The sequence below is a fragment of the Sinocyclocheilus rhinocerous genome, unplaced genomic scaffold, assembly GCF_001515625.1.
Source record: "Sinocyclocheilus rhinocerous isolate Xijiao unplaced genomic scaffold, SAMN03320098_v1.1 scaffold2751, whole genome shotgun sequence".
Taxonomy (NCBI): Eukaryota; Metazoa; Chordata; class Actinopteri; order Cypriniformes; family Cyprinidae; genus Sinocyclocheilus; species Sinocyclocheilus rhinocerous.
In genome coordinates, this window is record NW_015629988.1 from 92,988 (window position 1) to 112,483 (window position 19,496).

Consider the following 19,496-nt stretch of genomic DNA (forward strand, 5'->3'; position numbering starts at 1 on the left):
TTTCTCTAAAATGGCGAAACGGCAAACTGAAAGCTTTTGAAGTACACTGTACCTCGTGCCAAGATGCAAGTCAAGCATTTATGCATTCTCCAACATGGAAGAAAATAAGTTCATAATCTACAAATCAAGTCTAATGAAATATCAAGGACTAAAGATGCACTATAGGATAATATCAACAGATCAGTACAGCAGCTGTGTTGTATTGACAGAAGCTTTGAAGTTGCTTTTCCGATCAATGTCCAAGATGCACATCTATATGGGAGCAAAGATTGCTGTAGTCAAAAAAAAAAAAAAAAACTTCTTTGCACTCCATTCTTTTATATAATATTTAAAAAAAAATTTTTTAAAAAAGGATGCTAACTGGACCAGGACTTCAGTCTAACAATATCAGCTGGCAAAACAATATAAAATAGTTTATTTATAACATTAAAATAGATATGTACTTTCAAACAATTGAAATCACATTGTTTAAAATCCAAATTACAAAAATTAACAAACTCAGTGGGTCAGGTTCAGAACTACTCTGAATCACTAAAAAGTGAAATTTGGCTTGTTCTTGTAAAATCTGAAACAAAACCCTCTCTATAAAAAAAAATAAATATAGAAAATTGAAATAAATAAAAAGGGCTTCATAGCCATGAAGAAACCATTTTTGATTATTCATAGAACCTTTCAGTTAAAAGTTCTTAAAAGAACCATTTGTTTCTAGTGTGGACATCATTTTAATAATCAATCTAACTTTTTCCACTTTATAGAACCTTTTGTGCAATGAAAACATTAGATGCTAATGATACTTCATGGAAACACAGATGCCAATAAAAAACCTTTATATTTCACATTATTCATTCTCCTGAACACTGCTTTAAGTTGGGTAAATAGTCATTTTCCATACTCACCAATGATGCTGCTGTGCTGGGCTTTTTGGGATATTCAAACAAACAGAGCAATCGGTTGATAGCACCACAGAGACACGGTGTTTACTTATTTGGGTGGAATTTATGATAAACTATATTTAAACACAAAGCCCACCTGCATCACATTGTGTGGCAGCTTTGGCTTTCCATTTATTCTAAAAGCTGCCTAGGAGACTCAGTGGGTCAGGTTCAGAACTACTCTAAATCACTAAAAAGTGAAATTTGGCTTGTTCTTGTAAAATCTGAAACAAAACCCTCTATAAAAAAAAATAAATATAGAAAATTGAAATAAATAAAAAGGGCTTCATAGCCATGAAGAAACCATTTTTGATTATTCATAGAACCTTTCAGTTAAAAGTTCTTAAAAGAACCATTTGTTTCTAGTGTGGACATCATTTTAATAATCTGAATAACTTTTTCCACTTTATAGAACCTTTTGTGCAATGAAAACATTAGATGCTAATGATACTTCATGGAAACACAGATGCCAATAAAAAACCTTTATATTTCACATTATTCATTCTCCTGAACACTGCTTTAAGTTGGGTAAATAGTCATTTTCCATACTCACCAATGATGCTGCTGTGCTGGGCTTTTTGGGATATTCAAACAAACAGAGCAATCGGTTGATAGCACCACAGAGACACGGTGTTTACTTATTTGGGTGGAATTTATGATAAACTATATTTAAACACAAAGCCCACCTGCATCACATTGTGTGGCAGCTTTGGCTTTCCATTTATTCTAAAAGCTGCCTAGGAGAAACGAAGATATAGGTTAAACAATATCTCCGTTGTGATATTCGCTATTCTTATGGGAAGTGATTGAGAGGGCGAGATGCAGTGAAGAAAGGATATTTTAAGCTAGAAGTCAAACTGATGAGCAAGAGGTGAGAGAATATGTATGAAGGAGACGGAGACACACTCGGAGTGTGTTTGCATTGTGTATACAACAGTGTGTGTGTGTGTGTGTGTGTGTGTGTGAGAGAGGAGAGAGAGAGACACACTGAGGGATGAGGCACAAACTGCTGCTATTTATATCCCCTTCTGTAGCTACAGGGAACAGCCACCATCTGCATAGAGCAGGCAAAACCAGAGCCCAAATTTTCACCAAAAACTCACAACTAGTAGCCCATCCATGCAGCTCCTGAAGTAGCAGCGGGAGCCGATCCTGGTAATAAAGAGCGTGAATAACAACGTTCAATTATACTGCAGTGTTTGTTTTAAATATTAAAATTGGATTTGTGCAGAAGGCTACATTCACCTCTGGTTGAGATGGATTGCGTGCTGGCTTACATCGACAGCTTCCTGCGGGGAGCTGGCCACAGCATCTAATACTGTCGGAGTCGCCGTTTATATGCTTGGGCTATTTATACAGCAGCAGCAGCAGCTTTTAATAGCTCGGTTCGCCCCTGCACCCCATCCTGCACTCATACACACTACTGCAGTGATCTGTACGCAGCACACTGAACGAAGGTGGAGATGCGAAGAAAGACTGACAAAAACAATGGAGGTGAAACAGGCCAGAAATGCATTCAACCATTAATGCAATTTATAGTATGCATAAAGTGCAAGATGTGCAGTATTTAAAATACTGGGCACTATACCCTCTCAAAATGCAGTGCAAGCAACTTGACATTTCGATTTACAAAAAGTGAACAAGAACGGAGAAAAACCATGCTACATGGGTCAGACATTTAGGTAATGCTAAATTTAGCATACTAAGATACTATCCCCACAGAGAGTCGTAGTATGTATATTCTGCACTGTATGCAAATTTCTGCATACAAAAGACTAACTAGAAGACCAATAGTGTATTGCAGTGATGGTATTTTTGTATCACACTGGTTCCCTAGACAAACTCAATAGGATTTTTCCATTGCAGGAAATAAGCTGTGATCAACAAAAGCTTGACTCGTACGTTGTTCATAAACCAGCTTCACAATTGAACATTGTGAACTCCGAATCCTAAATACAAAATCAACAGAAGTAAAAAAAATTCATGTCAGTAATATGTATGCTGCACAGTATTTAGTAAGCTAGTAACTTTAAGAAAAATAAAGTATTTAACAAAATTAGCTTTTAAATGTGATAAATGCTTTTCCTTGAAACAAATCCTTAACCAGAATTAGTAACTACAATAAGTAACTGGCAGCACATTAAAAACGGATTAAGAATTGGTCCTGGAACGCTTGGCCTCTGCATTCAAAACTTTCAACCAACAGCATGCATTTTTGAAGTTATAACAGAAAAGGACAAGGTCAAACCCACTAAAGACCACTTATTCATCCAAGAACCCTCTCAAGAATTGCATATTCCTTCTACTAAAAGCTCTGATTTCCTCTGGTTTGGGAGCAAACTGCTTCCGAAAACACAAATGAACACTAGCAAACATTTACACCGCATTTCAGACCACACGGTTTAACAGCACATCTGCGACACTCTAGCTTCCAGCTCCTGAGGTGTAAACTAAACTCCATGTGAAAACCAGTTCACACAACATATCCTAATCAAAGTGAAGGCATGAATGAAAATATCCCAAAATGAATCAGCATATTCTAACGCAACTGTCATGTAATAGGCTACAACCTATTTAGCACACAAGACGTGTATTTTGCCTAGAGTAATTTCACTAGCACCATAGCATCTGGGTGTGGGCTGAAAGTCCTTGAAAAACTAGAGTATAAAGCAGCAGCACTATAATGCTGCCATCTAGTGACAAACCATGGACAATTATCCAACCAATAAGTCAGTCAATTTAAAGAGCTAAGCCAAGGGAATGTGCACAAGACATCAGGTAGGTAAATGAAGAGCTGAGAGTCACTGGTTAGGCCAAGGCTTTCCAGGTTAGTGACACCTCAGTTACTTTAGGGACACATATTTGGGATATTTTCATTACAACCACTTGCCAAGCCTGACTACACGTCTAGAGACCTAGCATGAAGACAAGTTCCATTATAAACCATTACCAGTAACTGCAATATTCACATTTTTATTCAGGTGATCAAATGTGAAGCAAAACGATACAGCAAAAGAATGGTATCAAGAGTGTAAATATTATCCCTCATATTCTCACTCTAGTTTCTTGACCACCTTTCTCTTCAGTTTCTTTTGTTGAAGCAGGAGGTCAACATACAGACAGTGATCCATAACAGTTGAAGCACAGATAAGTCCACCATGCAAAGCACCAGAGTAACCAGCAGAGAAAACATCTTGTCCTGAGGTGAAACGACATCTTAATATAGCAAGCTCCATAAATCAGACCACATCCTTTGACTGAAACTCAGTATTACCTGACAGATAGAGGTTCTTGACAGGAGTGTTGCACCTGGTCATGGCAACATTCAGAGGCTGGTATCTCTCCAGACTATGCTCTGCAGAGAGCATGGGTCCATACGTAGCCTCCAGCCCATGCATGTTAATAGGAGTGACTGCATGCAACATTGCCACCTACAAGAGAGGAAAAAAAAAAAAAAAAAACCCAAACCCAAAACGCACGTCCCCAACGACCTCCTCGACGCAACACCCAAAGCTCAGTCCAGTGTCATCAACACTAAATAACAGTTAAAAGAAAAGGGAGAATTAAAGTCATGACATTGTCTTCTTTAGATCACTGATGTCCAGTCATTCCACTGAAGGACACACACACACACAACACATAAGCCATATGGTTACATATTTGTAGCTTTGCAATAGTTCATCAAGCTGCACTCAAATATAACTGACTAAGTTTACCTTCTCTTTCAGTTTGGGGAAGTGAACACAAGCCCATTCAAAGAGATTATTAGCAAATCTCATCTTGTACTTCTCATATTCTCCACCCCTTTCAGTCTCACTGATGTGGTTCCACTGTTCAAACCACTTTGGATTGACCATGGTATGGATTACCATACGTGACTGCCCTAAAACACAAACCAACTACTTCAGTTGGTTCGTTTAGATCAGTGGTTTTGGACATTCGATAGAGTGAAACTTAACCTGGGAAACGAGTGCATGAAGTGGGATCCTTAGTAGAGGGGAAGGAAACGTACATCATGGGGATGTTGTCCGGTGCAGCTTCCTTGTCGGAATCAAAGTACTCTTCCATCCTAAAGCAATAAAGGAAATTATGAAGATATACTTTTAAACAAAAGTGACTCCTGGATGTATTCACCTACACTTCATCCATGTTGTTGCTCTTATATAGTCGCATGTTGGTTGAGGAGATGCCCAGGTCTTCCATAGTTGCATTAAAGCCTGCAAATACCTGGAAAAAGCCTTTGCCTGGTTTCAAAGTATGAAGATAGTCTTGGACATCTGGGAGGAGCAGACACGCATTACCCCAGAAAAATCTAGCCAGTAATAAAGCACTTCACGTTAAGACTTATTGCAATACATTGTACTGCTTGTATTGAAGACATTCAGTCACTTACCTGGATTTGCCTGGACCTCTGGAGGCAGAAGCTTCTTGAAGGTGCTGAACATGCCAGCATTAGAAACAATGACAGGAGCCCGAACTTCAAAATCTTTACCTGCGCTCTTCACAGTCACTCCTAGTCAAAAAGAACCCCAATGTGACAACCCTTGTTTTATGCATCTGCAAGTAGTGGAGCCCAATATGCAATGGACGGCACAACCTGTTAAACTTACAATACAGCCCTAACTCATATACAGTAACTCACCATATGCCTTTCGTATTCCATCAACTAGAACACTGGACACAGGAGCATTGACAAGGACTTTCCCTCCATGCTTCTCCAAAACCTGGATGATGTAATATGGGATCTCACTGGCACCACCCTTAGGATAGTACACACCACGCTTGGAGTGGTGCAGGAAGAGGGCATCAATCATGCAGCTGGAGTTTTTGGGTGGCACACCTTGGAGAAACAATAATTCTCGTTAACTCACAAATGCATTGAATGCAAAATAAGTTGAAAATGGGAGTAGCCATAGTCTTACCATAAAATATTTGAGAAAACACTGTGAGGAGGTCCAGGTTGCTGGTAAGAGACTTGACTACATCTGTTGTACTGGTGCGGGAGTATCTGAAAATTGGGGATATTAAATCAGCTATCCCACTCCACAGTATGAAGCGAGCAAACCAGAGTGGAACCATCTTCAACATACAGAGCAGATGGATCTTCTTGGAACAGATCTAAGGAAGACAATTTACAGGATATTAAAGGCCATAAACTAATGGGAGATAAATAAAAGCGTCAGGCCACTCTACAAATACCTTCATGATTTTGAAGAGCTCCTCGACTGCTTTAGTATCATTGGGAAACTGCTTCTTTAGATGAGCCTCCATTTGCTTCTTACCATTGTAGATGGTGTATTCTTTTCGTTGAGCTCCTGTGCCAATAACAACGGTGTCCACATGGGAACCCTGCTCAGCAAAATGCACCTGGCCATCAGTGATGAGATCCAATGCGACTTTCAGGAAGCTGTTCTCATGAAGTTGTCCAACATAATGGAAGCCTGACAAAAACCCATTCATTGAGTAAGCAATAGAAGACATTCAGCTTTTGATCATTAACGCAGCTCAACGAATATCAATGAGAGCATCTTACCACAGTCAAACTCAAATCCTTTTTCAGTGAAGGTCTTACACAGGCCTCCAGCCTGTTTATCTTGCTCAAGCAACAGGACTTTCTTTCCTAGTTTGGCTAAAACTGCCGCTGCTGTTAAACCACCGATACCGCTGCCAATCACAATGACGTCCAAGTTTTTGGGTACTTCAAATTCACCAAACTCTATAAGCCAAGTAACATTAGTTAGCAATAGACATTAGTAACTTGCACCAGTGCTTCTCAAATCTGTTCTAGGGACCCCCAACCACTGCATATTTTGTGTATCTCCCTCAGTTACCAACGGATTCCAACCCAGCAACTCATTAGTAGAGACTGCAAGACATGAACTGGGTGCAGCCTATGAGGGAGACATACAAAATGGGCAGTGTGGTTGGAGGTCACCAAGACAGGTTTGTGAAGCGCTAACTTACACAACACTACTTGCAAACTAAAGCTTATGTACCTTTCTGAAGAAGTCTGTCCTTTTTGTTTTGGTCTACAACTAGTGGGCCTGGAGGGCTGATGGTCCCCTTGCACAGGCCACTTCTCCTGCCAAACAGATACCAGTATGTCCCACGAGCCCAATCCACAAGCCATTCTAAGAAAAGCAGAAACCACCACATCTTCAATTGCTAGAAAAAGATCAGCTGGTGTTTTCAGTTTCAGGACTGGCTGTTCAAAGCTACACCTTTAATAAGGGGTTGAAAACTTAAGGAGCTGTTTTTTCCTAGAGACTGCCACCAAGAGCTTAAAGCTGGTGATTGAGTTATTTATTAGTCTAAATTGTGGGTGGAGAGAATTAACTTGCTTGACTACTATTGGCTTGACTTGATTCAATCAGTTTAGCAGATTGTTTTGCAGGGTAGTTGCTTATAATGACCAACTTTGTTTTGCAGAAAATGTCGGAGAGCAGGGTTTTTTTTTTTAACTATGTGGTGAAGTAATCAAATTAGCTTAAAATGTTGAATTGATTTGGAGTAATATTTTCCTCCTCATTTTTCCTGAGAGAGTTGCAGACAGCCAATCAACAAACACTAACCCATGCAGTCTCTTTAATATCACTTCATCTATACTTGGATCAATTATAGTAAATTCAATTGGATGAAAAATCAGTTAAGTTCACTGATTTACTTTACATTTATTTTTAGGACCAGATTGTTTGTAAAGTGATAAAATAGCACCATTGAATTGTTTGAGAAATGAGACAGAGCAGACTTTGGAAGACAAGCATCATAATACTTGTGAAGCAATTCTTTCATATCCTGATATTCAACAATTAAAGTGGTCAAATATGTTTGTGCTGTGCGATTCATCTTGCAAATGTGCATGTGTAAATGCAAACATTAAAATTCACTGGTCGATCACATGTGAGATAAGACAGCTGCACAGCCACATACACTGGCTGCATTTGAAAGCAAAAGAATTGCATTGGAGCCCAGTCAGTCAATGGCAGTGTTTTGTGTATGAAGGCAATTCAGGCTTCCAAAGCACCAGAAAATGTCAAATGATTTGCAACAAATTCAAGCGAGCTTTAACGATCACAAAGAAAATTTCAATGATTACAGGGGAATCATAAAAAGTTAAATTAAAACACACACACACACACACACACACAGAGAACACTTCATTCCACCAACTGCATGGACAGAACATTCTAGGCAGATAATGCTGGATAATTTAATATTTCTCCATTTCTCTCATATTTCTGCTCACAAAGGTAGGTAGCTTTTTTGTTTAGCATTAATGAAACAGTTGAGAGGTGACCATCAATTTGTTGCACTCACTCTAGGTGGAGCATTTGAAGTGAGCATTTTTTAGAGAGCAGGCCAATTGGAGTCTGAGAATCAATTCCAGACTTCTTATATGTTCTCTGTTCTGAAGAAAAAAACAGTAGCGAAGTGAGCTTTTAAAATGCATATAACAAGAGACAGACAATAACAATTGATTGAAGGTATTGATTATCTTGCAATTTTATTTAATATACTGTATGTATCAGTTTTAAAAACAATGTTTGATTTTCTGTTATTAACAGAGGTGGGAATGTCTAATCACCCAGAACACACTATCAACCATATACTCTAGCAACACCCCAGCAAATGCATAACAAGAGCCTCGCAGCCACCCAGAATATTCTACCAACCACCAGCAACACTTTAGCAAACACCTAGAACATCTAACTGACCAAACTATTTAAGTTTTTTAAACAAGCCAGAAAGCCAAGCCAAGGTTTGTGCGTTAGCATGGACTCACTAACTTTAAGCCAGAGAGCCAGAGATAGGCTACCTTGCTGAAGCACAAGATGGCATTAACATTCTGCTGCTTGAGCAAATGAAAACTGTAACTTAATGAGAGTATGAGAACCAGAAAATGAATGTTGAATAATAAAATAAATTCCAAATTCTATTGCCCATCCTCTCAGGATGCCCAGTGTCCTGGAATCAGTGTTACAAGCAGCCTACCCCAGGCACATAGTTTTACCATATTTGTAGCATAAAACACCATCAAACCGATGAAAACTTCAGATCTTCCAATGTTTCTCTATGGCGCTGAAACCTAAAGATGTCCGAGTTCCACTGATACTCATCAAGTTTCCATGATGGGCATATTCTTTTTCATTAGGGCCCGAGCACCGATGGTGTGAGGACCCTATTGGAATTGCTCCATTTCTTATTAGGGCTCGAGCACCGATGGTGTGAATCGCATTTTTGAGGGCCTAAACATGCTCGAAAACTCACGAAACTTTGCACACGCATCAGAGGTGGCGAAAATTTACGTCTGATATGGGTTTCAGAATTAGTTGTGGCAAAATGGCTCGATAGCGCCACCTATAAAATTTCAACGGCGTGTGCCTCGATCTACGTTTCACGTACATGTACGAAACTCGGTAGACACATGTAACACACCAATACCTACAAAAAGTTATCTTGGTACAAAATTCAAAACCCAACAGGAAGTCTGTTATTTTTGTGTATTTTTTGCCATTTTCAGGCCTCGTACTTTAACGAACTCCTCCTACTGTTTTAATTGGATCATCTTCAAATTTGCTGAGTGTTATCATAAGGCCTTTGCGATGCTAAATTGCGAAGATCTTGAGTTTTCATTGAAGGGCGTGTCCCTGGCGGCCTGACAAAGTTCGATGTTTCTCCATGAAACAGGAAGTTGCTGTAACTCAGGCAAACAATGTCCGATCTCTTTCTGGGTACTTCAAACTCATCAAATTCTGTAGGTTAAGAAATTAGTCACTATTATACATGTTTGCATTTAAGTTGTTTTACAATTCAATCCCTCTGAACTAAGGCTTGCTTACCTTTTCAAAGCACTCTGTTTTTTTTTTTGCTTTTCATCTATAGTTAGTAAGCCTGAAGGGCTGATGGTCCCCTTGCACAGTCCACTTCTCTTGCCAAATAGATACCAGTATGTGCCAAGAGCCCAGTCCACAAGCCATTCAAAGAAGAGCAGAAACCACCTCATTTTTAGTTCCTGGAAGAAAAAGAGCAGTTCAAGTGCAGTTGGTGCTTTCAGTTGGAGTGTCTTCTGGAAGATTTGGCCTCTGTAAAGTGATGGAAGCTCAAGCAGTGGCTCTTTTCAAAGCCTGGAGTCTAGTGCTGGTGGTTGAGTGCAGACCCTATTTATTGGTCTAAATTGTGAGTGGAGAGAATAAACATGTTTTATCAGCATCGGTGCATTGGCGTACCTTGAATTAATCAGATTCGCAGATTGATTCCTTTGCATTTAGTTGCTTGTCATGGTAAGTCTTGCATAAAATGATGGTCAGTGTGAGAATGCAGTTTTTTTTTTATCTTTTAGATAAATCACCTTGATTGTTTGTATTGGTTTAAAGAAATTATATACCCTGCATCAGCTTCCTATAAGTCCACTGGAGACAGATCTCAAAACAACTAACCCATGTACTTTTTCTTCAATATCACTTCATTTGTACTTTGTTCAGATATTTTAAGGTGTAGGTGATAAATAGTTTTGCAAAGGCTGCAGAACTGAAAGACGCTCCACTACCAAACAATTGGGAAAATGAATCAATGTTTTAAGGACAATGACCAAACTTCTATTCCATGAAACAAATTTACATTCTAAAATTGGCCCAAAATATAAAACATGTTGGATATCCACTGAACTGAAATTGTGCTTATTCACTATGCAATTTTCTGTGAAATCTGCAGATTGGCTCTAACTAACTGCAAATTAGGCAAATAAATAAGTAAATAAACAAATAAATAAATGAGCCAAAGTAAAATAAAATAAATGTAAAAAATATACACACACAGACACATATGTATAATATATATAAGATACTAACAGCAGTTCTTCAGGAGTAGCACAGGTTAATAGTTTGAGTGGGGTGTTAATTCTGACTGACTGGGACTTTTGCGAATTGCAGTTTCAATTCATTAGAGTGTGCATACTTTACTCCCCTATATAAAGGCAAAACAAATTTTAAATAGATTTTGGATTGATATGAATCTTTTCTCTGAATCTAAGTCAAACCTGCCTGTCAGTCTAATAAACTATTTCTGTCAAAAACATGCACTTATTGTCATAACCAGCTGCTGGAGTGCCCATGTCAGCCACCAGAGGGCACTCCTTTTGGATTATTGTTTGTCTGTTCTGGACTTCGGAACATTGCAATTTTATTTTTGCATTTTGCATTTTGCCTTTACTGTTTTTGGACTCTCTAAAAAGGCTGCAATTGGATCTTTTCTTGTCTGAGAGCACTTCGTGACACATTGCATTTTGTGTTTGCAGATTAACTTCTGTAAAAGATTATGGTGATTGCACATCATTTAAAAGAATTGAAATCCTTTTAAGATCATATAAAGTGGACACTATTGTGTTTCTGGAAACCTGTAAAAGAGACAGTTTTAAGACAATCAATGCTCCTTAAAACCAGTTAGGAACTCTAACAACAAACATCAAGCCCTTCTATTTAATATCACTTAATCTGTAGCCTACTTGTGATTAATTACTTGTGATGAGTTCATTCATTTCCCTGGCTTAAATAGGCTACGCTTAAAGTCTGATTGTTTGTGTAGAGATAAACTGGCACCACTTCATTGTTGTGAAATATAGCTACAGGTGCATCTCAATAAATTAGAATGTCGTGGAAAAGTTAATTTATTTCAGTAATTCAACTCAAATTGTGAAACTCGTGTATTAAATAAATTCAATGCACACAGACTGAAGTAGTTTAAGTCTTTGGTTCTTTTAATTGTGATGATTTTGGCTCACATTTAACAAAAACCCACCAACTCACTATCTCAACAAATTAGAATATGGTGACATGCCAATCAGCTAATCAACTCAAAACACCTGCAAAGTTTTCCTGAGCCTTCAAAATGGTCTCTCAGTTTGGTTCACTAGGCTACACAATCATGAGGAAGACTGACAGTCTTCTGACAGTTGTCCAGAAGACAATCATTGACACCCTTCACAAGGAGGGTAAGCCACAAACATTCATTGCCAAAGAAGCTGGCTGTTCACAGAGTGCTGTATCCAAGCATGTTAACAGAAAGTTGAGTGGTAGGAAAAAGTGTGGAAGAAAAAGAAGCACAACCAACCGAGAGAACCGCAGCCTTATGAGCATTGTCAAGCAAAATCGATTCAAGAATTGGAGTGAACTTCACAAGGAATGGACTGAGGCTGGGGTCAAGGCATCAAGAGCCACCACACACAGACATGTCAAGGAATTTGGCTACAGTTGTCATATTCCTCTTGTTAAGCCACTCCTGAACCACAGACAACGTCAGAGGCGTCTTACCTGGGCTAAGGAGAAGAAGAACTGGACTGTTGCCCAGTGGTCCAAAGTCCTCTTTTCAGATGAGAGCAAGTTTTGTATTTCATTTGGAAACCAAGGTCCTAGAGTCTGGAGGAAGGGTGGAGAAGCTCATAGCCCAAGTTGCTTGAAGCCCAGTGTTAAGTTTCCACAGTCTGTGATGATTTGGGGTGCAATGTCATCTGCTGGTGTTGGTCCATTGTGTTTTTTGAAAACCAACGTCACTGCACCCGTTTACCAAGAAATTTTGGAGCACTTCATGCTTCCTTCTGCTGACCAGCTTTTTGAAGATGCCGATTTCATTTTCCAGCAGGATTTGGCACCTGCCCACACTGCCAAAAGCACCAAAAGTTGGTTAAATGACCATGGTGTTGGTGTGCTTGACTGGCCAGCAAACTCACCAGACCTGAACCCCATAGAGAATCTATGGGGCATTGTCAAGAGGAAAATGAGAAACAAAGAAACCACTGTCAAAGAAACCTGGGCTTCCATAACACCCCAGCAGTGCCACAAACTGATCACCTCCATGCCACGCCGAATTGAGGCAGTAATTAAAGCAAAAAGAGCCCCTACCAAGTATTGAGTACATGTACAGTAAATGAACATACTTTCCAGAAGGCCAACAATTCACAAAAAATGTTTTTTCTATTGGTCTTATGAAGTATTCTAATTTGTTGAGATAGTGAATTGGTGGGTTTTTGTTAAATGTGAGCCAAAATCATCACAATTAAAAGAACCAAAGACTTAAACTACTTCAATCTGTGTGCATTGAATTTATTTAATACACAAGTTTCACAATTTGAGTTGAATTACTGAAATAAATGAACTTTTCCACGACATTCTAATTTATTGAGATGCACCTGTATATTTAGGATATGGATATAGCTGAGCATGCAAGTCACATATCATGAGTACAGTCTCAATTTTGTTGAGGACATTGGCCAAACTACTGTATTATTCCAAGTACTTGCACTTAGTCTCTAACACAAGTAAGACAGGATTCATCTTATTTGTTTTAGTTTCATAAACATGACTGAGTGGCTTTATCTTGCAGAATTAGTTTCAGGGTTTTTTTCTCCACCATGCCCACACTTCTCCGTAGATGGTGCTATTTCCTCAATAATTCAGAAATGTTCAAAAAAAACCCTGTTAGTTAGATGCAGTTCAGAAGTTCCATCTCCCTAAACATAATGTGCTGTGAAAATAATATGCATGTCCCATCAGAAATTAGTGGTTTTCCCAACGTACAATGTTTTAATACGTTTATTACTTTTTGTAATATGCTTTTATTTTAAGTATTTTATTTTAACTGCATAAATGCCTACAAATACTACATTTTAAGTGTAATTTGTTAAATTATACAGCCTTTTATTCTTGACATTGGTGAAATGCCAGTCCAATATATGTATGTCCTAGCACACTGAAATAAAACATTAAACTTTTTTACAGATAATGAGCATGAGGTGATTGATAGTGCAGATCTCACTTATGACAAAGTGATGTATGGGGCTAGTGCTTAAAGTGTGAAATTTCTGTATCCCTGATGGCATCAAACAGAATTGCAAAAATAATGACTGTTGTCAACAAACCTTTAAACACTCTCCTGTGAAATGTGTTTTGTCAAACTCACACCATTGGTTGAGCCCATCCAGACAGCTCTCAGACAGACTGCAGTTCTGACTGCTGCCACAAGAAGCCCACAAATTCAACACAAAGTCAAAACAGGATTCTTTTTGTATGTGTATGCAAATTTGTAACACATTGAGTCACACTTGTATGATTTAGTCCAAAAAAATTAAATTAAATAAACATATAAAAGTATAATTTCACACAAAATTTTGCAATAGATATGACGAATGTGGCAATTGCTCTCCACCCACTTTATAAAATATATTTAGAAAAAAAAACAAGCTACTTCCCTCTTTGTGGTTTAACAGAAACTGATAATCATTTTCTAACCACCACACAAGCAGACAAATTGATCTAGAGTAGCATGATTGAAAGTTAAACAAATGTAGTCCTGCTCTGGGTGTGACCCTTCACAGGATGTCAGCATTTAATAAGAGTAATGTTTATGTTTATCTTGTTATTTGATATATAGCAAAAATGGCAGGATACAAACCACCACAACTTTCTAATATGAATAAATTAACACAATGGTTCTCAATCCAAAAACCACTGAGTCTCTTTGAGCGTAAAGTTAATTTCATTTTACAATATACACTATATTTTGGTTATTACTAATATCCTTCCAGTATCCATCTAGTAAGGATAAATCCCAATGCTGAGACTCTCATGAACTCTTAAAGTGGATGAACATCCACTGGCCCTTTGCAGATCTGTGGAAGAATCAAACCAGAGCAGCATCTAAAATAATCAAAATAGCAATTCAAGTTATGCAATACAATTCAATCATTATTTTAAAAACCACTTCAAATATTGATATCCACTTTAAACACACTAATAAAACTGATTTGTCGGGTTTAATTTTTATATCATGCTCAAAACAACTGAATCCAAATTTTAAGAGTCAGACATTTCAGGAAATCAAGCTCACAGACATTAAGGGCAGAAAAAAAACAGAATAAAATCTACATTATCAGTCTTGCATTATCATATATTAACAGTCTCGTGGTTGCAACTTAAAAAGAATATGCCTTTTCACATCCGGCACAATGTAAAAATGTGGCTTTTATTGAATTATATTAAAATAAAATTGCATTAAATTATATTAAAATTGAAATCGGGCATTAGAATAAAGCATACAAAAAATAACATGACAAATCAAATGTATATTTCTTATTATGATGAATTTCCAGAGTTATCCTGCACACCACATGGGGGCACTCCACGTATCACAGATTGAGAAGCACTGCATGTGGCACCCACTGTTAGCCTACGCGCCAACAACGCATGTTACCATAGATGTTCAGACTAATAACTTGGCAGATGCTTTTATTCAAAGCATCTTAGAAATGAGGAACATCACAAGCAGTTTATCATACAAAAGCCAATAATACTTGCAGTACCACAATGCTAAGTTTCCTAGTAAGCTAATGCAGAAGTACACTGCAGTTGTCATGATGCTGGACTGTTCTGTGTCATGTTTTGCCCGTTTCTGTTCCAGTTTTTCCTTATTTGGTCATGTTCCTGTCCTAGTTTAGTTTGATTATGATTCCTGACACCTTTGTTTAGTAATTATCCCTTGTATTTAAGTTCCTGTTTGTTCAGTCTTCCTTTGTCGGTTCTACTCGTTGGATGTTATGTAATTCCCCTGTCTTTCCAAGGATTAAAGACTGTTTATGTACTCCAGGTCTCCTTGTTCCTCGTTCTGCGCTCCTCCCAGCACAGATCGTGACAGAAGAACCGACCAAAAACGGTAACCTCCGTGTGTCTACCCTCCGTTTTTGTTTCCGTGTTTTTTCCCTCAGTGTTTTGTTTCCGTTGTGTTTCTATGGATCCCCTTCTTCGCTCCGAATTCCTCCTCCTCCTGCTGGAGCAGGGAGAGCGCTCGCTCGAGGACCATACCAGACTGTTTCTGGCCCTCGCTGAACTTACCAGCTACCCGGACGACACGCTCTGCGCATTCTATGACGCTAGCCTGAACATCGCATGCAGAGCGCCGTCGTCTGAAGATGGTCTTCGAGCGGAATTCGCTGCCTTCGTGGAGTGGACTCTGGCGAGAAACGGATCGCCATCCTGCCCCGTGGATGATCTCGTCAGATCCACTCCAGACCCAGAGCCCAGCCCACCATCTCTCCGCTGTGCGGAGCTAAAGCCCGAGCCCACTGATGACGGAGAGCCAATTCCCGCCGCGATCTACGAGCCAGCGCAATGCCAAGCGGAGGATCGCCCCGGAAGTAGAGCCCAAGCCGTCACACCAGGTGCGAGAGCCAGCAACAATGCCTGCCACGAGGGAGAAAGCCGCGGACGGTGTGAGCGTGGAGAGGAGCTCCGCCCCCTGCACCACGGCTGATGGGGAGCTGAGTATGGCGCGCGAAAGTACTAAAGCGAAGACGAGAGGGCTCCAGTCCCCGAATCCAGTCCAGAGTGCCCTCCAGTGCCCGCTCCTAGAAAGCGCCCTCCAGTGCCAGCTCCTCATAAGCGCCCTCAAGTGTCAGTAAAGAACCCTTGAGTGAAGTGTAGAAGATTTTTTTAAAGAAGGTCTAAAAAGCACAACAGCAGTTTAACTGTAGGCCTAAATGTCTAAATTATTTATTATATTAAGGTGGGAATGGTCATGAAAAAGTAAATAATGACAGTTTCTTGCATCAAAAAACATGACGAACATATCTTACTAAAGCGCTCCGTGACTATTGTAGGAACTTTTATCCTAAACTCTGTTTAGTTCAAACGTGGTTTATTTGCATCGTCTACTCTCCGTTACCCCAACGCCCATAATTTCTCAGGACTTGCATCACTTTACTTCCTCTCTGCTTTCCTGTCATATGTGCAGCAGTTTGCTAACTTTCTTCCAATTCTGAAGCAACTGTGTTTATGCTTGAGGAAACCAAAAAACATCTCCATAGCCATTTATGACGGCTGTATCTCTAGGGCATTGCATTTCGACGACATTAAGTAAGGCCTGTTTAATACTTGATTTTGTGCATTTTGTGATTTTGTGCTTTACTGATTCTTTCTTGTTTGTTGTAGTTTTGATCACAGTAACTGTAGCTTTAGGAACAGTTTCATAGTTTCTATCTGCTTAACCGTTAGTTCACTAATCCACTCACACAAAGTATTATCAAGGATGAATCAAATATTAATATTGATTAACATTAATCAGTAAACTCTGGGATGACTTTACTATTTTTTTTTTTTACTTCAAACAGTAAGACAAATTTTCCTATAAAGAATTGTATAAATGGCAATATCAAATTCATTTACTAAATACATGAAGGACTCGGGTAGATGTTGAAGACAACAAATAAGTACATCATAACTAAAAGCAATATATTAAAGGAATACATCAACATTTTTTTTTTTTTAAACAAAAATAAAATGTTAACCAAAATGTCTGAGCTGCTTTTTATCATACAACAAAATGAATGGTGATTTATACAGTTAAAAAAAGTATAATAAAAGTAGTCTATATTTGTACAGTACACATGATATGTTTTGAGCTTGACTGTATAAATAAACATCCAAACAAAGTCATAAAACCAGCATTTATGTTCCTGTAACCATTTGACATTGCGAAAAGTGGCATACAGCACCTAGTCTACATCTCGCTGTAGAGCCGAAAATGTAAATATAGCTGTCTGTGTGGGAAACTAAGCCATGTTTCATATGGCGAAATGGTAATACCATGATGAACCAATAAATGTCAAGCACATATGCCATTTGACAGTCTGTCACCCGCATCACAATTACTTCTGCTGAAAACATCATCTGCTTTTTTCAAGTTCACACTTTTCTGCAAAACTGCACAGGTATACCCTTGTGAAAAAGAAAGTGCACTTAAGTATACTTTTATAAAGTGTACTTATTGCACAAATAATACACTTTAAAAGAACACATAAGTGCGAATTAAATGTAATGTTTTCACCGCTTAAGTGCATTTCATTTGTAATTAATTTCAAATGCATCACATTTTAAAGTTATATTAAATGCAATTAGTTGAACTTTTGAGTGATTTTTTTTAAACCACTTAAGTGGGACTTTAGTGTTAAAGTGTACTGATCAATGTACTGACACGCAATTAATGTGAACTAAATTATACTTTAATGTCAGTTAACAATACACTTAAGTGTGAATTAAATGTAATGTTTTCAACCACCTAATGCATATTATTTGTAATTGATTTCAAATATATCACAGTTTAAAATTACATTAAATGCAGTTAGTTTAACTTTTGATTGATATTTTTGAACCACTTAAAATGGGACTTTAGTATATTTTATATGTACTTTGAAAAATGTTAAATGTGTACTTCTGAATGATAAGCAATTAATGTGAACTAAAATATACTTTACTGTCATGTACATGTACTGTTATATAATTAAATATATTTCTAGTTATATCTCTAATCATGAAGTTGTAATTTAGCACATTTAGAATTTTATTAATTACCTAGTTACAATCAACACAAACACAAAATGGAAAACCCTCTACATTTATTGACAAAACAATCGCTAAAATAAATACACAAAAATCCTTATTGTTGATGCACAAGAAAAACCCAACACTATACACAAAGTTACAACACTTTAACTCACTTAGAAAGTCTGGAGAACAATGCAAAAATCATTTTCTCCCTTACATACAAAAGTACCTAAACCTAAATCTCACCATCACAGAAAACATAATTCTGTATGATTTATAAGCCCGTTTCCTTATTGGGGATCTAAAATTCTCCACAAGGTCCAAATTTACCGGTATTACTTGTGGGGGTCATATGGTCCCCATAACGTATAGAATTACCAACACACACACACACACACACACACAATTAATGCAACAAAAAAAAAATCAGGAAAAGTATCATTCAATGTACAACAAATGAGACCTTATTGTAAAACATTACCAAACTGTGTTACTTATACCCCCAGTTTCACAGACAAGGCTTAAGCCTATAGTCCCAGACCAAAATGTAATTCTGAGCTGTTTCAACTAAAAGAAACTTGCACTGACTGATCATACAATATATCAGTTCCTTTGTTTTGTCTCAAGATGCACACCAGTAATATTTTTTCTAAGGCATGTGTATAAAAATTACTATTATGAGTATACAAAAACAGAAGAAAAACAATTGTTATAAAACAGATGCAGTCCATTATTCTAAATGGCTCAATTGAGTGAAAGCAATACAGTTGCGGTCCAAAGTTTATATACAACTTGCAGTATCTGCAAAATGTTAATATTTTTTGCAATTAGAGGGTAGATGTAATGTGGGGTTTGGTGTTTGGGTTTTGTTTCATGTTCCTGTTTTCCATGTCTTTTATTTTGTAATTGATTCCTGCTGTTAGTGTCATGCTTCCCTTGCCTCATGTCTCTCTGCCTTGTGTATGTGTCATACATGCCTGCCAAACCAAAGCCTGCTAACGTCTTGTCTGCCAAGTCAGAGCCTGCTAATGCCATGTCTGCTACTCCAGGACCTGCTCACACCATGCCAGTTAAGTCAAAGTTTACTCATGTCATGTCCACCATGTTAAAACCTGATCACGTCATGTCTGCCAAGCCAGAGTCTGCTAACGTCATGTCTGCTACCCCAGGGCCTGCTCACGTCACGTCTGCCAAGCCA

At 38.2% G+C, this 19,496-nt stretch overlaps 1 protein-coding gene across 1 annotated transcript; it reads right to left on the reverse strand.

The window, feature by feature from the left end:
* Positions 1-3,877: 3,877 nt before the first annotated feature.
* On the reverse strand, positions 3,878-7,219 carry LOC107739437 (putative all-trans-retinol 13,14-reductase). The gene is made up of 11 exons (XM_016551540.1): positions 6,929-7,219; positions 6,466-6,648; positions 6,132-6,373; positions 5,855-6,050; positions 5,575-5,772; positions 5,326-5,445; positions 5,071-5,209; positions 4,892-5,001; positions 4,649-4,815; positions 4,207-4,363; positions 3,878-4,131 (listed from the first exon to the last, which is right to left on the reverse strand). The coding sequence occupies exons 1-11, from the start codon at positions 7,086-7,088 to the stop codon at positions 3,986-3,988; spliced, it is 1,818 nt and encodes a 605-aa protein (XP_016407026.1). The 5' UTR covers positions 7,089-7,219; the 3' UTR covers positions 3,878-3,985.
* Positions 7,220-19,496: the final 12,277 nt, after the last annotated feature.

Coding starts and splice junctions, on each gene's coding strand:
- LOC107739437 (XM_016551540.1), bottom strand. CDS start 7,088: ATGTGGTGGTTTCTGCTTTTCTTAGAATGGCTTGTGGATTGGGCTCGT. Junction 6,374..6,465: donor AGGATTTGAGTTTGACTGTG/GTAAGATGCTCT, acceptor GGTTTTTGTCAG/GCTTCCATTATGTTGGACAA. Junction 5,210..5,325: donor AGAGGTCCAGGCAAATCCAG/GTAAGTGACTGA, acceptor TGCTCCTCCCAG/ATGTCCAAGACTATCTTCAT.